General features: G+C 42.5%; 1 protein-coding gene, 1 long non-coding RNA gene and 1 pseudogene across 3 annotated transcripts in view; 2 read left to right on the forward strand and 1 right to left on the reverse strand.

Annotated features, from left to right (window-relative positions):
- LOC148219903 (uncharacterized) overlaps nucleotides 1-19,568 on the reverse strand; it is a 40,839-nt gene that overhangs the window by 8,304 nt on the left and 12,967 nt on the right. The window contains exon 3 of one of the 2 annotated variants that reach the window (XR_015799521.1): nucleotides 1,277-1,426. This is a non-coding gene — a long non-coding RNA (uncharacterized LOC148219903). Of the gene's footprint in view, nucleotides 1-1,276; nucleotides 4,613-19,568 lie in introns of those variants that run through there. The other variant, XR_015799520.1, reaches the window with a different exon arrangement.
- On the forward strand, nucleotides 15,186-17,346 carry LOC148219904 (uncharacterized; annotated as a pseudogene).
- LOC148219905 (uncharacterized) lies at nucleotides 17,358-19,003 on the forward strand. Its single transcript, XM_088156226.1, has one exon. The coding sequence runs from the start codon at nucleotides 17,935-17,937 to the stop codon at nucleotides 18,670-18,672; it is 738 nt and encodes a 245-aa protein (XP_088012352.1). The 5' UTR covers nucleotides 17,358-17,934; the 3' UTR covers nucleotides 18,673-19,003.

Raw genomic sequence — 19,568 nt, forward strand, 5'->3', positions numbered from 1 at the left:
CATGTAATACTTTTTGGTATCTCAGAACTTCCTTAAGAAACAGTTCTCTCTCAAAAGCTAAGAAACTCAAGGTGTTTTATCAGGTACTGCAAACAGTCTTTCTTTTTTCATACATACACATATATACATATATATATATATATATACACATATGTATGTACATATATACATATATATATACAAGCACATGTACAAACTGACTGACTAACAACATGTTCTGCTTTCTTTATCTGATCAGAATGATCAGTCTTCAAAACTCAGCTAGATCCCTGGGTGCCACATACAGCTCATACTGAAAGGTTGGTGCAGTATGTATTTGCATTTGCAGTTAGGTCAAAAGAGTGTTTCTTCTTTGATTGAATTTTCACAACTTGGGAATTACCTCAATGAGGATTCTGCTGTACACTTCTGCTCTCTGCTGATTTCTCAAATGCACTGTATCTTGTTTACAGTCTTCTGCTGCTATCATGCAAACTTACTCTATAATTGAGTCTGTTTCATGTTTTAGCTCATTGCTTAGGTTACAAGCAAGCTGCTGTGCACTGGAGCTCTAGCAACTGCAGCTGATGATGATTTTTTCGACTTCAGGCAACATTTTTCCTATTATCTTAAAATAAATATTTTAACACATTAGCCAGCACTTTGAAGATATTTTAGAACACTCATTTTTCAATTGAGACTTTACAAAGAAGAGCCAAGCACAATTTACCACCACCATTCAAGACTTCAAGATATCTTTACCTTCTGCCACTCAGTAATTAAATCCACTGTCTAGCAAAACCTGTTTTCCAAGTTAAATGGATAAGCTGTTTCTCCAGCTACAACTAAAGAGCATTGACTCTGGAAAATGGAAGAAAGGGAGAAAGGAACGTGGAGAATACAGAAAGCTGGGAGTAACACCACAAAGACCTTAACCTTTGAGATTAGCTGTATCTTCTTCTTGTCTGCAAAGCAAAGAACCTTCACTAAGCATTTGGGCAGATTAAAGAACAGCAGTGGCAGATGTGTTGCCATGGTAGATGCAAGATGGCTCATTTTCTGTCGGCTGAATCCCCTACAATTGATTATTTGATTTTCCACTATTTTGCCTGAGATTGCTATCAAATTAAGCCACCATCTGTCATTCTGTTTGCTCCGGCTAAAGTGTGGACAATGTTGCAGATCTTCCAGGCATGAGACATTTTCTCTGGCCTCTGCTAGAACTTATTTTCTATATAAAATCAACTGTCTAGAACATTCCACAGAAAATTGAGTTCATGAGTTGGGAAAAAGTTACCTGGCTCTGTTGTCTCAAGTGTTTATCTTCTGTAAGATCAGCGTACTTCTTCTTCTGCTGGCCTTTTCATCTTTGTCAGGAAAACACTTCAAGTACCTCATCTTGCATTTTCCAGAAACAAAGTAGTAAATTATTTTATAAAAGTTGCTCCTAATAAGATAGAAAGAGGCATTCATTAAACAAGTGTCCATCTTGATTTCATGATTTAATTTTTTTTCTTAAAACATGTAAATGGAAGTTGTTTTGTTCTTTGCTAAGCCTACCATAAATGGTTATGTAACATATTAACTTCTCTTGTTATACCTTCCTATACTCTGAGCTAGAAACACATTACTTGTAGCTATTCCTCCTTGTCTTTGTTTTCATCTATATAACTTCTACCTGGTCTGTATTTATTTAACAGGACTGTTTGGCCAAAAAAATTCTTTGCCTCAACTGTAGCTTTTTTACCATCGAACACTTTTCTCAAAGAATGGAAATACTTGTTCTTATTCCTTCTTTTCTTTTCTGGCCCTTTCTTTCAAATGAAGCTGCCTAAAATTATCCTCATATGCAATAGAAAAAACTGTCTCCTTTTTATCACTGTCACTGTCACTAATTCATGAATCTTGCCTTACAGGATTCAGAAAGAACTAGAACAGTAAAAACTGTTAGACCTTGAAGACTTCCAAGGGGGAATGTATACAATGAAACTTTGGGAAGAAAAAAAACCATCTTTTTCTCAGTTACTTTCTAATGTGAAATAAAGTGTGTGAACATTTACAGAAAGCTTAACACCATCACCCCACACCAAAAAACCCCAAAACAGACAACCAAACAAAACCCAAACCAAAACCCAAACTAAACAAACCCAAAGAAATACCACTTAGCAGTCTGAGGGGGTGAACAGATGGCATAGGAACAGAGCAGACAGGATCCAGCAGCACCAGGTAGCATTCAAGATGAAGATGCAAATTTCAGAATAACAACCTAACAACAGTCTTATTGTCTACATAAGTACTCTTCTCATTGTTTTACAATGCTCAATCTTCTCCTATGAATCAAACATGGAAAAAAAAAGAGCTAAAAGAGGAAAATCAAATCAATTCATAGGTAATATAATTAGTGTTCAGTTCTTTTGTGTGTGTGAGTATGTGTGTGTGTGCACATGCTCTGGACTATAGTTTAGTCTCTAAGGTGAGCAATGGTTCCTGTGACGCATGCTGTAATTGTTCCACCTGTGTTATACCTGTTTTATTTCTCTGAACCGGGTTAAAAGCAATGCTTTTAACATTTTAGACATGCGATTCCTCCCACTAGTTGTCTGTAATGTCAATTATATTAAGTGTCTTCTCTAAAATAAGAAATTTCCAATTCTTTTAGCTTCTTGCTGCAATTTCTATCAATTGGAAAGCTATTTCTTTGCACTTTTTCTGTCATTGTAGGTCAAATTGTTTGTGATTTGCTGAGTTAATGTCTATGTTATATTTGTCTCATTTACATATTCCTATTTTTAAACCATCGCCTTCCTTAGTACTCCACTTCTCTCCATTCCCAATAATTACTGCTGCAACACAAGAAAAACTGGTCACCCAGTCTTTAAAAAAATCCTTCAGTTTAGGAATCTGGGAAAACCCATTTCACTCGATGAATATGACTAATGATGTGTCTTCATTGTTTCTATCATGCTCCTGTCTCACTCTTGAGGACAGAAAACATGGAGCCAAGTTTTTTCTCACATCTGTCTAGTATGGATTGATAACATAATGGTCCCAGAATGGACCATCAGTAGCAGTGCTTTTCTGTATGTCTTCATAATACTGTCTAGTCCCCAGGGCTCAAGTAAAAGTCAGTTTGTGTTTTTCTCCTCCAAAGAGACTGCATACACTATGCTATTTTTGAGCCACTGAGAGGAAAGGATGCCCGTCAGGTGATGTCCTGAGTTGTTGACTGTGTTTTACTTCTTCAGAGACAAGTATCTCAGCAGTTGACTTAGCAACAACCTGGTAAGCATATGATTTATCCAGCCACACTGAAAACTCTTTCTACTTCTCATGTTTTCTAGGAGTCTCCAGTCTGGACTATGTATGATTATGAGTACTGTGTTATGTCAGAATATAGTCTGTTTTTCATCTAGTCTTGTGGAAATTTCTGAATATCACCAAGAACTTGAAGTGACTTTATTCTGACATTTAAATCACTTGGTTTTCCAAAGGGTTGTTTGATTGGACCAACACTGCTATCTGCCTAGCTTTATAGAGTGAAGGATTCTTTAAGACCAATAAAGGTTTTAGCTGCAGCTCACTTGGTTATATGGTTGAGGACAAGAAGGTCACAGTTTTCCTACAGCTTGAGAAACATAAGGTGCCAGTGGGGTTCCCCACATGAAGCTGCAGAGAACATCTTTGTTATTTATGCATAAGCAAACACAGAGACACTAGCAGACTTAAGAATCAAATCATAAGATGGTATAGTGATATTTTGTTCTTAATATTTTGATCTTGACAGGGGCTAAACCACTGCAATCAAAGGTATGAGAAATGCTGCTCCTATATTTGAATCCCTATATTCCCACAAATTAGTTCCTTTATTTGGACAATGACTGCTAAATAACCTTTAGAGAAAATACTTATTTCAGATGAAGGGACTTCAAGAACTGCTTCTAAGATCTATGCAGGATCTTAATTTTGATTTTAGTTAATTTGATGACACCTTCATTGAACTCTGAGCTGCATCTCAGTTTGTGAGAAAAGGCTGCAACCGTGATTATTTTGTAAGCAAAAGGTGATGTTGCAGCACTATTTGTGAGGTGTGGTCTTGAGCAGCAGAGAAGTGAAATGGAAAGAACAGAGCATAAATGAGTATAAAACAGGAAGAGCACAAAACTACATTGAAAAGTTATATTTCAAGTGTGCAAGTCTGTGCCGCGTATTTTGAGTGATAGCCTGTGTCCTCATTCACACAGGGGAGGGGACCATGTACACCTGATGCTGTAACTACCCTAAACTCAACATCATCTTCTTGAGCTACACTGCTATTCTACCAGCTTCAAAATTCCCAAAAGCTTTTGGGGAAACTGGAGTAAAGACGAGAGGAGAGGGACAAGGAGAAGGAAGAAGACAGGAGACTGGGGTAAATACAGGAACTCTCTAAAATCTTGAAGCTTATCCCGAAAAGCCGGTGCGAAGATTTCCTCAGGCGCTTGCTTAGGAACAGGTCACAAAGCAACCCCTGCGCAGCCTGGGGTCCCTGCTGGACCTCAAAGCTGGAGTGAGTCACATCCTTGTGCCTCAGGACACCGAGCAGGCGGAGCTTTCCTACCTGGCAGGCCCTCGACACTGGAGCAGAGACAGGCACCCCAGGGGACGCGGTGGAGCCGTGGCCCAGGGGAGCTCTGAGCGCGCACGAAGCGCGCCCGTACAAACAGAGCCCGGAGGGAGCGCAGGACCCGGCACTGAGCTCGGATGGTGCTCAAGCACCGCCCAAGGAGCTCAGGCTTGGTTTCCACTCGTCAAAACTCGTCTATTTTCCAGAAGGCACATCCCCTGCGGCGACCCCGGGCGAGCGCCCGCGGGCGTGTGCGGGCTCCAGGTCCCGGTGCGGGGAATGCCAGAGCCTGGCGCTGCTCCAAGGACCAAACAGTGCCGGAGCCTGGCGGCTGCAGAAACACCACCCGCCGGTGGGCAGACCAGATAAACGCTCTGCTGCTGAGCTGAGGGGAGAAGTAGAGAGGCCAAGAGGTATTAAAAGGGAGTCTGAGAAGGAGACTGGCTGGTGGAGCCATACTGCACCATCCCCTAGACAGGCACACCCACCATCCACATCTCAAGAAGCAATGGAACTCCTACCCTGTCACCACCAAGCTGAAGGAGAGGAACTCAGAGAAATCTATTAGTTCTAAAATTTTGGAAGACATAGTCACTAGAAACAATCTGTTCAGTTCATAATATTCCATAATAAATCAGTTTTTAATGTGGAATATGATTTGATAAACTTTTTTTTCCTTTGTGTCCAGAAAATTCAAGGTAATTTATCAAATAAAACTAGTCTTAAATTCTTCTACATATAATTTATCTGATTTCCCATTTCCGTTTAAATGTCTCTTTGATGTAACAAAAATATGAAGTTTCTTAGAGACGGGGCACACGGTGTTTACATTTGTGTAGGCAGCTATTGAAGTAGCTTAGCATAGTGAAGTGGCCTTATTTAATCTTGTAAAGAGATTGTATGGATCCTTCTGTTATCAAGAATTAGAAAATCTAGTGAAGGAACTAGAGAAATGAAAGACCTATAGCGAATGAAAATTCATGTATAATTACAGCTTCATAACATAAATCAACTTTTTCACTAGCAAAACAAAAAGAGAACAAGAATAAAATGCATAACAACACGAATGAATAGTTCTTTTGTGATGTTGGTATGGTATTTTACATCAACCCACCGTGAACATACCATGTAGATCAGGCTTTTGTCTCGGTCTGGTGTAATTTGAGCATTGTAGAATGTTGTATACAATAACACCGGCACGGTAGGATGTGTCTTTGCCAAGTAGCAGTGAAACACCGTTAACACTCTTAAGCAGCCAGAGCGTCGCAGGAGAAACAAACACTGGAAGCTGCTGGAAGAGAGGCGCTAATGGAGCTTGAGTGCGTGTCTGTTTTCACCAGGACGTCCCACATCAGGGATCTGCTCCTCCAGGCGCGGCACAGCAAGGGCATCGCCCGCAGCCATGGAGCAATGGGACGGTGTGCACAGCCCCTGGACAGCGCTGGTTACCACAGTGCTGGAAACGCTGCAGCTCGGAGCCCACAGTGACACCAAATTGCCTGGAACATGCAGTTCTGAAACTGTATGAATGTACAAGTAGCTGTAACCCTGAGCGTGGCCAGAGTCCGTGCAGCCCCCAAGAACTGATGCAGGGGATCAGCCAGCAGCAATCCCCTCGCCTTCGAGTTTTAACACTGCAGGGCTGACTTGGGCCAGGGGAATGATCTAACATATACAGCTTGTAATGTTTCTAACAGAGTGTGTGCTCTGACTGCTTTTGTTCCATCTGGGGAGTCAGATGTAAGTGGCTTAACTCTGGGGTCTTTGGCATTAAAGCTGTCTCTCACTCCAAGGAAAACTCATGGTTCCTGAAGAGTGGCTTTCTGACCTTTACTGACATTAAAGCACTGCTCCCATTGCAATGGGATTAGCCTGATTCTGATTAGGTGCCTATAGTAGTATCAGCAGTCAAGAAAACAGAACACAATGTAGGGGACAAAAGGAAAAGAAAGAAAACCTATCAGAAGTCCCACCACTATATTTTTCCTGTCTTTATTCATTTAAAGCACTATGGGTTTCCAGGAAGGTTACCAGGTGAAAGCAGGAGTTTGGCACTCAGTTTTGTTGCTAGCACTGAGGGCTGTGCCATGCTGTAGGGCAGCTCAGTGTTGCATCACGACTCTGTTTGCTAGACCCTGCCAGAGAGCTCAAGAAACGAGGGGAATCAGGGCCACATGCTGGGAGGATGGCAAATGCCTTCACTCAGCCTCTGCATGTCCACACCTGAGATAATCACAGGTAGGATGTCTGCACCTGAATATTTTCAATGAAATGTTGCAGCATTTAAGCATGAGAATATTGCACTTCAGACCTAATGCTTCTTTAATGACAAAAATCCTCAGTTAATCTGTTCAGACTTAATCAGAAACATCCAATGAACAGTGGTTTCAAACTGTTACAGAAACCTATGCAGAATATATTTGCATGCACCTTCTGTCTTCCTTTTCATCCATTTTCCTTTCTAAACCCAGAGAAAAAACAACATTTCCCCTGTATTGTGAAAGCACAATAGCCCGATGCTGCAAGACATAGAGTACTAGGACACTATTTGAGGTAATTATTTTAAAGAAGTCCTTTGCTTCTGCTTTTGGGTGGATTGCAGAACAGGTGTTTTAAGGCAGGGATCAGTGCCTGTTTTAGGCTGATGGTGAAGGTTGTAGAGAGGGACAATGCAAAGAGGGATATCTTGAGATAAGCCATGCAGAGAACAAAGTGGCTCACTTCTTTTTAGTTGCTGTAAAAGAAACACTAAAAGAAGTTTCTTAATTATATGAGTAGGGGTATGCATATCCATAAGTCCAAAAATAAAAGCCTTGAAACATTCTTAAAAACCTTTCTCAGGGAAGAAGGACTTAACTGGAAGTTACTGGAAATTAAGAGGAAGGAAAGTTACCCAGGCTGTTTAAAATCCTAAATCTCATTTATGATCCCTTTTAAAACAGCTTGATTGAATATGTGAGTTTTCCTCCTAATAAATAGAAGTATTTTGTGGTGCTGTCTGATTATCTCATGGGAAAGATAGCAGAATCTTAAAAGCAATCACAATCTGGTTATCAGTTGCAAACTCTATTGATTTATTTTTTAAATGAAAATGTAACTGGGAAGGTATAATATTTGCTTTTTAAATATGACAATTTTACTGTCTTGTGTGGGCTGAGAATAAAAGAGGCAGCTGATGGAAAGTCTGCAGATCTGATTGAAGAATCAAACAGAAAATTATTCCTACATGAGCTGAAGCATAGACAAATAACCCAGTTTGCTGTGTTTATGATGGCTGTTAGTGATCTGAGACCAGAGAGGGAGCAGGGATTAATAATGTTTTATTGCTGTTTAGGGAAATTTTAAATGGAGCCATTGTGATCCTTTACTGGTTAAAGCTTCATCAGGGAATGAGAAATTACTCTTTTAGACAGTGAGTAAAGAAGCAAGAGCTTGAAGATGGGTTTTCCATATCAACTCGGAACTGGTACCTCTAGGGCTAACGTGCGTTTATGGTGCAGGCACAGAAGACTATTTCATTCGGCACTTTTTCAAGTCACATAGACTAGAGAAAAATGTTCAGGAAAGAATGCGTATGTCATTGAGAGAAATTTGCAAATCTGCAGCACAGTTCAATGGAAGTTAGAGAAAAAGGAAAAATATAAACCAAACCAAACCCAAACATTCCCCCCTCCCCACCCCAAACTGCCAGATACATACTTAACTGCTGCTAGAAGAGCTGGAAACTCATCTCAGAAATGTCAAGCACAGACATTTCACAGATGCTTTTTCACAGCTACGACAATGAGAAAGGAAGGAAAAGCAGAAAGTGTAGATTTTGGGACATAAAAAACCCAATGTTGAGCTGCCTTGAAGGGCTCAGAAGCACAGCCTGCTCACTGTTTCTTTCCTGAGGTGTTCTGAGTCATTCTGGGAGGGGGAGTGTTTGTCTGCCATCATCCTATCTTACCTTTTTGGTGCAACAAAGAGAGGGGACATAGGACAGTTCTCTTCTCTTGAAATCTCCCCTCATGACAAACCGTGGCTTTGTGGATTTATGGGGAGTAGAGGTGCCTGGTGGACCTTAAGTTTGCTTCAGGAGTTTTGAGGTGAGAAGGGGAGGGGAGAGGAGAGAGGAGGATATGGAGAACATGGAGAACATGTTTTTTTGAGTGGGCATCCACCAGTCTGGAGTTGCTGGCTTGTGCTTGGCTCCCCTGATGCTGCTGCCCAGACTTGTGGGCCACAATTTCCCTACAGACCTCGTGGCTGTGTCTGGGTTGCTTTACACTCATCTTCCTCCCAGGCTTCTCAGATGGTGGATTTAGTCATTACTCTCTTGCACCAACTTGCTCCTAGAACTGAGGTGGTATTGCAGCATTCTGATGGAAAAGACAACCTCGGACTCTTCTAAGAGAACTGCAACATGCAGACTTGCTGACAGGCTGTTTCATCTCTAAATTTAATTAGTTTACAAGGACTGGTATAAGGCAGTGTAGAAATCAGTCTTTTATTATCCCATAGTCAGACTTCTGGATATGCGGCACTAAACATACACTGAAAAGCCTCACTAGGACACTGAAGAAATTTGTATTTATGAATAAACGAAAGGGTAAAATATTAAGATAAAAACTTAGCTCTAACAATCGCAGGGTGCCTGTTTTAATTAAAATAATGAACAAAAACAAAGACATGCCATTTTAAATGAGCTTCCTAGATGCAAACAAGTGCACATGAGACATAATAGCTAATGAAAAGGATAACCTGCTGATGAATAATAAAAATTTTGACACTTCTAACTCGTCCTGTAAATAATACTGCAGGAGGGACTATCAAAGCAAAAAAACCCCACCAACCATCCAAACCAAAAATTGGGTGTCTTGAAGCGCTTTTTAAGTTCTTTTAAGTACAAGAAACTGCAATCCATGGAAACTATAGAAGAGAGTTTTTTTTCTATATTGATACTTTCAAACTTCATATTAAATGCTTATAAAATTTTGTAAAAATACGTATATAAATAATAAGCAGATAAGTATTAAAACATCTGAAATGGGTTTGCATTTTCCACGTCTGGTTGTCCTTTTGAAGAGGTTTTATACCAGAAAGCCTTATTCATGTCAATGTACTTATTTATTCAAGAGGGACATTCATATTTCTCACTTTTCTTGAAGAACCTAAAGACATTTTGGGGACCATTTGGGAGACTTGGTAGCTTTTCCTTGTGTTGTAGAGAGAATCAGCTACTCAATTATTTCACCTTGTGCCATTTTACAATGGGAAGCAGCCTGCCTCACCATAGACAGTGGGAGACAGGTGCATGGTATAAAACTGAATCAGAATATGCATCTCAAATTAAAGAAAAAGTTATTTGAGCTTATTGACAGCACTAGACATGGAGGAGTCACACAGATTTGCTGATACTATTCATATGATTAAAATTCTTCTGTAGCTCATAAAAGAAATCATGTTTACTATTTTTTAGTGATAGGGCCAGTTAGCATTTCTTGAAGCTCCCAGGGATTGCTTTTTGATGTAAAATTCTGTGTTTGATTATATTGGGTAAAAAGAGGAATGGGAGAACAAGCCTGACTTTGGTACTGCATCTTGTCTCAAAGATGTAGTATATTTTCTTTTTAAATATTGAAACTTGCAGTGAGATCTGATCTACAGAAGTAGTGTCAAAGGGAGTGTTATGTGCAGATAGCTACCAAATCCTTATGTTTTTTTTTCATCCAATATTCAGCATAAATCCAGGCTTATACAATCTATCACTTCAGGTCAAAATGTTATTAAAAAAAAAAAATCAACATTATGCATTACAGCTTTATGCTGCTTTTAAATTAAGAAACAGCTGCCAGATGATGAGAATTTTGGTAGAGTATCATAAAAATTCTTCAGTGAGAGCTCGTCTAGAGGAGGTCTACAGAAACATGACATTTAAATTCAGGACAAATATATGAAGTAAAGGGGATGATCTAAAAAGTAGGAAATGCTCCAAATGTTCTGCTGTAAGACTGCTGTTCCTTTTCCTAAAGGATGAGGCCCCCCAAAAAAACAAACAGAAAAAAACAAGACAAAAATACCCCAACAACAAAAAAAGAGGAAACCATTTGGCACAAACATACTGAAAAAAACCCAAGCAATTTTCACAAGTACAAGGCAAGGTGGCTATTGCCTCATGTGCTGAAATGAGGCAGGTTAGCTCCAGAGCACAACTGCTTAGGTAGAAGCTCAGGAATTGAAAACTTGAAAGTCTGAAGTATGACGTTAAATGGATTTCTGCCTGGGAAAGGCAGAAACTGTGGTTAATTGGTTACCAGGCTGGGGTGAACCAGCGCTGCCAGTAGTGATACAAACCTGGCCCCAGCAACCTGGCTCTCAAGAGATCTTCATGCCATTTTGAAGCTGATCCCTAAAAACGAGGGCTGGTCTAGTGGTTTTTACAGTCTTTCCCCTCTGCTTGCTGGTATTGTAAGCCATGGGTGCCAGTGCTGGATCCAACAACAAGTGAAGGGCCCTGGCCTGTGGGTATTTTCCATTTTGCAAAGGCTGAAAGAAAACAATAAGTTCACACTGACATGGCAGGGAAACTCCAGGGAGGGGTGATGCTCTCTGCCCACTCTTCCTCTGCATCCTGGCTGGCACAGACAGCATGTGCCCAGGGGTGTGAAACATGGGCGCACTGCCTTGAGCACTGGGGAAATCCCAGAATTTCAGAGGTTTTATGGACTTCCAGTATGAGTAAGATGGCAGTGGGGATGAAATGTTTGCACAAGAGAGGGTTGCTTGCTTTCCGGTTTTCACCCACAGCTCTTCACCTGACAAGCACCTAAAAGGTATTGGCTTCCGGAGGCTGATGCACAAACTGCAGCTTTTGCTCATAAAACCTCAGATTCCAAAGCAAATTTCACCTTAACGAAAACTGTAATTTTTTTCAGGAAAACAGTGTTATCTGTCATGATTGCATTTGGCAAGCCTCACTAGCTTTAAAGTTGTTATTTAGAGACACAGTGTTTGCCAACATGATACAATTGTAGATGCAAGCCTCTTGACTTCAAAGAGGAAACAGCTTTGAAATGGCAAATTAAATTTGGCAAATTTTGGCAACTACTTTAACAGTGAATTATTACTAATTTTTTTTTCCATCCAATTACTCTGTTTTTCACGAGAGCTCTTGCTGTGCAGACTCTGAGAAATCTCCTCTGAGCTCAGAGACAGCAAACACAGTGGTACCACTTTCATAAGCTACGGTAAAACCTTGGTAAAATGTTAAGACACATCTACATCTGTCCCCTAAACACTTACTGATTTAAAATAGATTCCTCTTTGCATACTGAGCATTTGTCAGGCTGAACTGATATGTTTAGAATATGCTTTTTTTCTAGGAAACCTCCATGTCTGTTCAGTCTTTCCTCCTGTTTGATGCCAGGGATAGGGCTCCAAAGTTTTCCCTCAGCCCCCTCCATACATTGTGCCTACAAGAGTTGGCATTGCAGTTTGTTTTGTTGCTTGGAGACAGCTGCAGGAACACACAGTGGCATAAATCACACCTGACTCTGTTGCTAAGGAAATAAGACCATCTCCTGTTTTTTCTTCAGACCAAGTAGTAAGCGAGGAAAAAGAAATTTATATTCATGATACTTAAAATATTGCTTTAATTTAACAAAAGGAAAAAAGGAAACTATGTAATGCACATCAGTAACAGCTTCCCTGGGGAAAAAATACTGAATTTTCATTCTTCTGGATGTGATCACTGGAAGCATAGAATTTGAACAGGTTGTCTGATTGAGGAAAATAATTAGACACAGTCTGGATTTGGGGCATAAAAACTCCATAAACTTTTTGGAAGGCTTTTAAAATTGCAGAGCAGTGCCTGCTGCTCACCCTAATGCTGATGGAGTTCCATATGAAGGAAAAACGCAGTTTTTGCTACTAAAAAGTTGACTTTAGCAAAAATTGAACTTGAAACAGTTGTAATGCATGGGGTTCACTGATCCTTCCCTGGATGGATCTTAATCCACTGTGTAATTTGCCCGCCCCTCAAGTTTCAGAGCCTTATACCAATTGTTTTAGGGCACCTGGGAAGGCTAGGAAGGCTGGTAGGGATTGGTCTGTCACTCTGAGACCTGTTTCCCTCCAGCACTAGCACAATCCTTGAGTCAATCCTTCCCTTGCTTCAGTGAATGATGGTGTGGTCACCCTCTTGCCTCTGTGGTGGTAAGCAGAGATACATTATGCTCCAATTATAAACTGAAGGGAAATTTTGATCACTTTACCAAGATTTGTTTTCTAAAGACCTTTTGGAACGTGACAGAACAATATTATGTGAGGAGATGCATGCAATAGTGCTAGTATGCAAACTCTAATATATAAAACAATATTTAACAATAAGCTTGGCATGACAGAAAACAACAAAATTATTGATAGTGTGCAACATTAGATTTAGAATTCCCACTGTTGGTGGTGTCCAGCTGAACAAAATGTCCCACTAATGATATTAATCTTTGTTCTTTCCAAGGTATGGTGTAGCTCTTCTATACCAGGATGAAGGGTGATTAAGTTCTGTGTCCATTGTGCATTGCTTCAGATGCGTTCCAGCAGCCAGCACACGTCGTGCTGCAGTAGTTTCTTCACCACTGCAAGGTTCATTCAAATGGGGGTGAGCAATAAATCTTGACAAGATATGTAGCTAAATTGCAGCAATTTGTGGGTTGTGACAGAATCATCTAATTTAGGTAAAATTATGAACGCAGATATTTGTTTGTTTGTTTCTGTGGAGATGTTGTCTCTCAATATGGAATCAGGAATAATTCTCACACAAACACATCCCTTTCCAATGTGTATAAGGACAGTTCTAAGGGTTTCGTCAGGATGGATTTCAAACTGACAAACATTTTGTTCAGTGTCAAGATAAATGTCTTGATGCCTTAATGGTGTTACTTCCACCAATAAATGTTTGTTGTTCCCATGCAACACATGCATCAACATGGTTTGTTATTTGTTCCCATTTTGCTGGACCCATACTCTGTGCTACATCAGATAGAGACTAATTCCACAGTGTGACGATTGGGTATGTGATGTATTGGGTAGGTGAAATTAACTAGATGCCACCAAAATGGAAATTCTCTTTGAAATGTATTTGCATTATCCCAGATTACTTTAAGAATTTCAGTGGGCAAGGTACATTGCCTTCCCTTATAATTGTTGCTGCAGGAAGTTGTATCCACAATTGAGTTTGGATACAACTAATAGGTATTGGTACAGGTAGTACCTAGAATAGCCATTATATAAGCTGGCAATCCTTTTCATCAATCCTTTCCCATTGAGGTAATATACCTGATGAGAGCAATTGGTTTCAATTGGTATAAAACACTTGGTACTGAGTTTATTTCGTTTACTAGGACTTCAGCATTCATGCTCTATAATAGTCCTAATGCTGTCCCCAGAATACCAATCACATCTCTCCTTGATAATTTTGGAGAGGTGAGGGTTATTCCACAACAAAAACCATCCTGTGTAAGGTGTACTCAGGAATGATGAGTAGGCAGGTTTAATTGCAGATATTAATCTGTGCTGATAATTCCACTTGTTGGGGGACCATGAAGGCCTAAATAGCACTTTTTTTGGTCTACATCTTTGATTACACAGGGGTCAGTTTGGAAGTGTGTGGAGATAAGGTTTCAACAGTCTTACTGGGAGTGGTATGAAGAGGAGCTTTGTCAAAAGTAGAGGTAATCCAAAATTTGATTTAATACAAACTGTATTCAATTTTTGTACTGAACAACAGTTGTGCTTGACTGTATACTCTCTTTGTGTCACTCTTTGACTAGGACTATCACAGATCAGAAGGATGAGGATGCTGCCATCAAGAAATTCACATCAGAATCAAGTTGCCCACTTTCTCCCGCACAGCACTGACATGCAGAGGGTTGAATTAGTTGTAAACTTTGACTTGAAAAGCACCTGGGAAAACTATGGTCATGTGCAACACATGCTGTGAAAGCATACCAGTATCTTTAGGGAGATGTTTAACCCTATACAGCCCTCACACTTTCAATTTGTTTGTTAGTTTTCTGTGCAGTGATAAAGCCCCCAGAGGCAAAAAGTCACAGATTCATGGATGATTGACTTTTACAAGGCAAACATGATGACTCTTCATGATAAAAAAGAAGCATTAAAGTCTTCACATGTCAGGCAACCCCAACATGCTTTCTTGGCTTGCACAAGTGTGCTTTGAGTCACAGAATCATCTCAGTATGGATGAGGTGAAAAAGGACCACCAGCGGTCAACTGGTCGAACCTCCCATGCTCAAGCAGAGCCACCGAAAGATGGTGGTCAGGGATCACAGTCACACAGCTTCTGAGTTTCTCTAAGGAAGGAGATCCCATGAGCGTCTTGGGCTACATCTGTCACTGCTCAGTCACTGTGACAGCAAAAAAGGTTTCCTGATGTTCAAAGGGAAGGTTTTTGCTTTGCAGTGTTTTGCTTTGTGCCTGTTGCCATTGGGTATCCCTTAAAAGAGCCTGGCTCAGTCTTCTCTGCATCCTGTATGTATATAGCTTGAAAAATTACCTCCTTCAGAGTCTTTTTCAGGTTGAGGAGTCTGTAGGCAGCACTTTCAGCCCTTCCTAACAGGGGAGATGCTCTAGTTCCTTCTTCTCCTTGAGAACTTTCTCTGTTGCTTTCCCGAATGTCCACCTCTCTCCCCCGAGGGGGTGTCCCAAAATGGACACAGTATTCCAGGTGGGACTTCCCCAGTGCTGAGCAGAAGGACTTGAACCAGACTTGCAAAGCCAGCAGAGTAAGAAATGCCTCAAATGGTTTATTTCTAACAAAACATAGTACTGAGTATGAATGGTGAAGCCTGTGACTTTATATAAAAAATAGAGCAAGGGGATTCTGCCTGATAGAAAGGCAGCCCAGTGAATATGGGAACTTTCTGTTCCCTGGGGCCAGAGCTTGTGTGTCCTATGTGTAGTTCCTGAAAAACCCTGTGGTGTCATCAGAAAGTCATTGTGACATGTGGACATCTATCCCTTTTGCAGTGTGGAGCAGCCCTGAAAGGTCAGAATGTCTGCTCCTCCACTGGGGAAATCTATACATGAGGGGGGATTTGTTATGTGGCGATAGAGGCAGGACCTGGGGAGCTGGTCCCAACCTGATGCACTCCACGGCTTCAGCTGCTGTTGCTGAGAGACCAGAAACTGCTTTTACACCTTCACAATTCCTGCTTGCACATGTCAGAGAGGTCAGTCACCACCCTGCCCTGAGAGCTGTCACATGCAGAGACACCTCTGGTGTCACTTGTCTGCCCCAGGATAGTCCCTGGCCTTTGTGGCAGCTCAAGCACAGCCTCGAGGTAGAATGGGCAGCTCTTCAGTGCTTGCTGTGGACAGTTTGGCTGCTGTCTGCAGACTGCATCTCTGGATTGTGTCTCCAGGGCAGGTCAGGAGCCTCGCATCTCTTTGGTTTGCAGTGCCAGATGGCGTTGCAGAAGGGCTTGGCAGAAGGTGGCACCTCTTCCTCTACTGCCAATAACCAGTTGCCCCTGGATATCCCTCAAAGAGCTTTTGAGTGCCCAATCTGCTTGGACAACATTGAGGAGGAAACCTCTGTGAGCTGGTGCAGCCATGCTTTCTGCTTTCCTTGCATACTGGAATGGTCCCGCATCAGACCTGTTTGCCCAATCTGCCGGGAGCCTTTCCAATACCTCTTCCGCAGGGTGGGAGACAATAACTATGAGGTGTACTCCATAGGGCACGACACCAGCTCGGCCAGATGTAATGAAGGAAGGAGAGATCGTCGCCACTCTGCAGAAAGGAGGCAGCATCCTTCCACAGGCCACCGGCACCGCAGATCTTCCAGGGAAGAGCGTGGCAGTAGCCGCGCCAGAGACTGGGAAAGGGGCCGAAGCAGGTCCCGGAGGAGGAACTATGATGATGACAGCAGGGCTCAGCAGGCCCAGAGTTATGACCCCTCAAGCAGCAGGAGATGGCGGCACAGCAGGGTTCGGGACAGGGCTTCTGAAACTTCTCGAGATTGGGACCGAGCTGCAGGACGTGAACAGAATGTCTCGGTCCGCCTGGGGAGGAGTGAGCAGCGCCAGCGGGAACAATGGGATTCCTCCAGGGAATCGCAGGCAATGAGCAGACGATCTTGGAGGAGGTCCCACAGTGCTTGGCAAGAAATACAGAGAGAAGAGCAAAGGAGAAGGGATCACAATGAGGAACAACATGCAAGGCCTGAATAGGATGCCTCCAACTTCTCAGGGAGGAGTGAGCACTGCCAGCAGGCACAATGGGATTCCTCCAGGGAATCGTGGGTGGCAAGCAGATAATCTCGTTGATCCCAGTGGACATCCCACAGCCCTGAGCAGCACAGAGAAAGGCAGAACATCCTACCAAGAAGGGTACTGCTACTATGTAGTATGTCCTGCTACTTGTGTCACAAATTATACTATTTTACACCAAAGTTGGTCCTGCTAACAATTCCAAAAATAAAGTCAATTCCAACCATCAAGCTTGGACAATAGAATCTCTTCTCCATTAGAAAAGACATCCCAAAATCTAGAGACCCATGTAAGGGTGACCAAGGTTAGGAGGATAACAGGCTAGAAGGCAGAAGCTAGAAAAAACACCTTGAGCTGATTTATTCCTAAATCAGTATATAGTGCTGGGTATGAATGGTAAAACCTGTGACTTTATATAAAAAAATATAGAAAGGGGATACTGCTTGATAGCAAGGCAGCCTAGTCGGACAAGCTACCTGGGAAGCTTTTCGTCCCTGAGGCTAGAGCTTGTATGTTCTGTGTGTAGTTCCTGAAAGCCCTGTGGTGTCATCAGAAAGTCATTGTGACATATGTGACATCAATCCCTTTTGCAGTGTGGGGCAGCCTGGAAGGGGCTGCGAATGCCAGCCCTCCTCCAATGAGGATAGACATTGGCAGGCGGGGTGAGAATGTACCCCCATCCCGTTGGCTGCCTTCTGAGGGCATAGAGAGGATTTCCTGTGCAGCAATAGCAGCAGGACCTGGGGAGCTGTTCCCAACCTGCCATATTCCTGGGATTCAGCTGCTGTTGCTGAGAGACCAGAAACTGCTTTTACACCTTCACAATTCCCGCTTGCGCATGTCAGAGAGGTCAGTCATCACCCTGCCCTGAGAACTGTCACATGCAGAGACACCTCTGGTGTCACTTGTCTGCCCCAGGATAGTCCCTGGCCTTTGTGGCAGCTCAAGCACAGCCTCGAGGTAGAATGGGCAGCTCTTCAGTGCTTGCTGTGGACAGTTTGGCTGCTGTCTGCAGACTGCATCTCTGGATTGTGTCTCCAGGGCAGGTCAGGAGCCTCGCATCTCTTTGGTTTGCAGTGCCAGATGGCGTTGCAGAAGGGCTTGGCAGAAGGTGGCACCTCTTCCTCTATTGCCAGCAACAATCAGGTGCTCCAGGCTGAGTCTCTACACAGCTCAGAGAACCAAATGTGCCCAATCTGCTTGGATGTCATTAACAACCAAGTCTCCGTGAGCTGGTGCAGCCATGCTTTCTGCTTTCCTTGCATACTGGAATGGTCCCTCAACAGAGCTGTGTGCCCAGTCTGCCGGGAGCCTTTCCAACACCTCCTCCGCAGGGTGGGAGACAATAACTATGAGGTGTACTCCATAGGGCACGACACCAGCTCGGCCAGATGTAATGAAGGAAGGAGAGATCGTCACCACTCTGCAGAAAGGAGGCAGCATCCTTCCGCAGGCCACCGGCACCGCAGATCTTCCAGGGAAGAGCGTGGCAGTAGCCGCGCCAGAGACTGGGAAAGGGGCCGAAGCAGGTCCCGGAGGAGGAACTATGATGATGACAGCAGGGCTCAGCAGGCCCAGAGTTATGACCCCTCAAGCAGCAGGAGATGGCGGCACAGCAGGGTTCGGGACAGGGCTTCTGAAACTTCTCGAGATTGGGACCGAGCTGCAGGACATGAACAGAATGTCTCGGTCCGCCTGGGGAGGAGTGAGCAGCGCCAGCGGGAACAGTGGGATTCCTCCAGGGAATCGTGGGAGATGAGCAGACGATCTCATCGATCCCGGCGGATATCCCACAGCCCTGAGTGGCACAGGGCCAGGTAGCACACCCTACCAAGAAGGACATACAGCAGTACGTCCTGCTACTAGTGTCACAAATTATACTGCTTTACACCAAAGTTGGTCCTAATAACAGTTTCAAAAATAAAGTCAATTCCAACCATCAAATTTGGGCTCAAGCATCTAATGTCTGTTACAAAATGCACTGGAAAATCTAAAGAGTCTCTTGTAATGATGCTGAAGGTTATGAGGGTAACATGCCAGAAGCTTGCCTATTGCTTTTCTCATCCTGTTCTGTATTACACTTTTCTATAAGAGCTTATACCGAGTATTTTCTATGGCTGTGCCATTTCTCATTATATTGTTTTTCTTACTATGATGAACTGAAAATAAAAGGAGAAAAATCCTTTCTGCCGTGGTGCCAACAACACCAATGTCTTACTTGAAAGCATCTTGTCCTTCCACATCACCCATTTGTTACGTTTTACCCCAAATATCACCCAGAATATCTTCTCTCCTTACCAGTTTTCTCACAAGGTGGAAATGAAAAGTGAATTGTTAATTAGTTTACAGCTACTCTGCTGTATCACAGACTGTGTGGTACGCTCTGTGTAGAGCCTCACCTTTAATGCCCCTACTTGCACTACAGGCTGCAGACTCCAGCTGACATTCAAAGACTACCAAAATCACTGAAAAATAATGGTGGACCCAGAATACTGTTACTTGCAAGTAAGACAGAGGTAATGCAAAAAATTAATTACTGGGCAAGACAAAATTGTGTTCTATTTTTGTATTGAACTACAGTTGTCTTCTACTCTGTACACTCCATGACTAGGACGACCATGGAGCAGAAGAGTTAGGAATTCAGATCAGGATTTAGCTGCCTGCTTGCTCACTCACAGCACTGACGTGCATCAAATTGTACTGCTTGGGAGCTGTTG

The sequence above is a fragment of the Sturnus vulgaris genome, chromosome Z (genome assembly GCF_052056855.1).
Source record: "Sturnus vulgaris isolate bStuVul1 chromosome Z, bStuVul1.hap1, whole genome shotgun sequence".
Lineage (NCBI taxonomy): Eukaryota > Metazoa > Chordata > Aves > Passeriformes > Sturnidae > Sturnus > Sturnus vulgaris.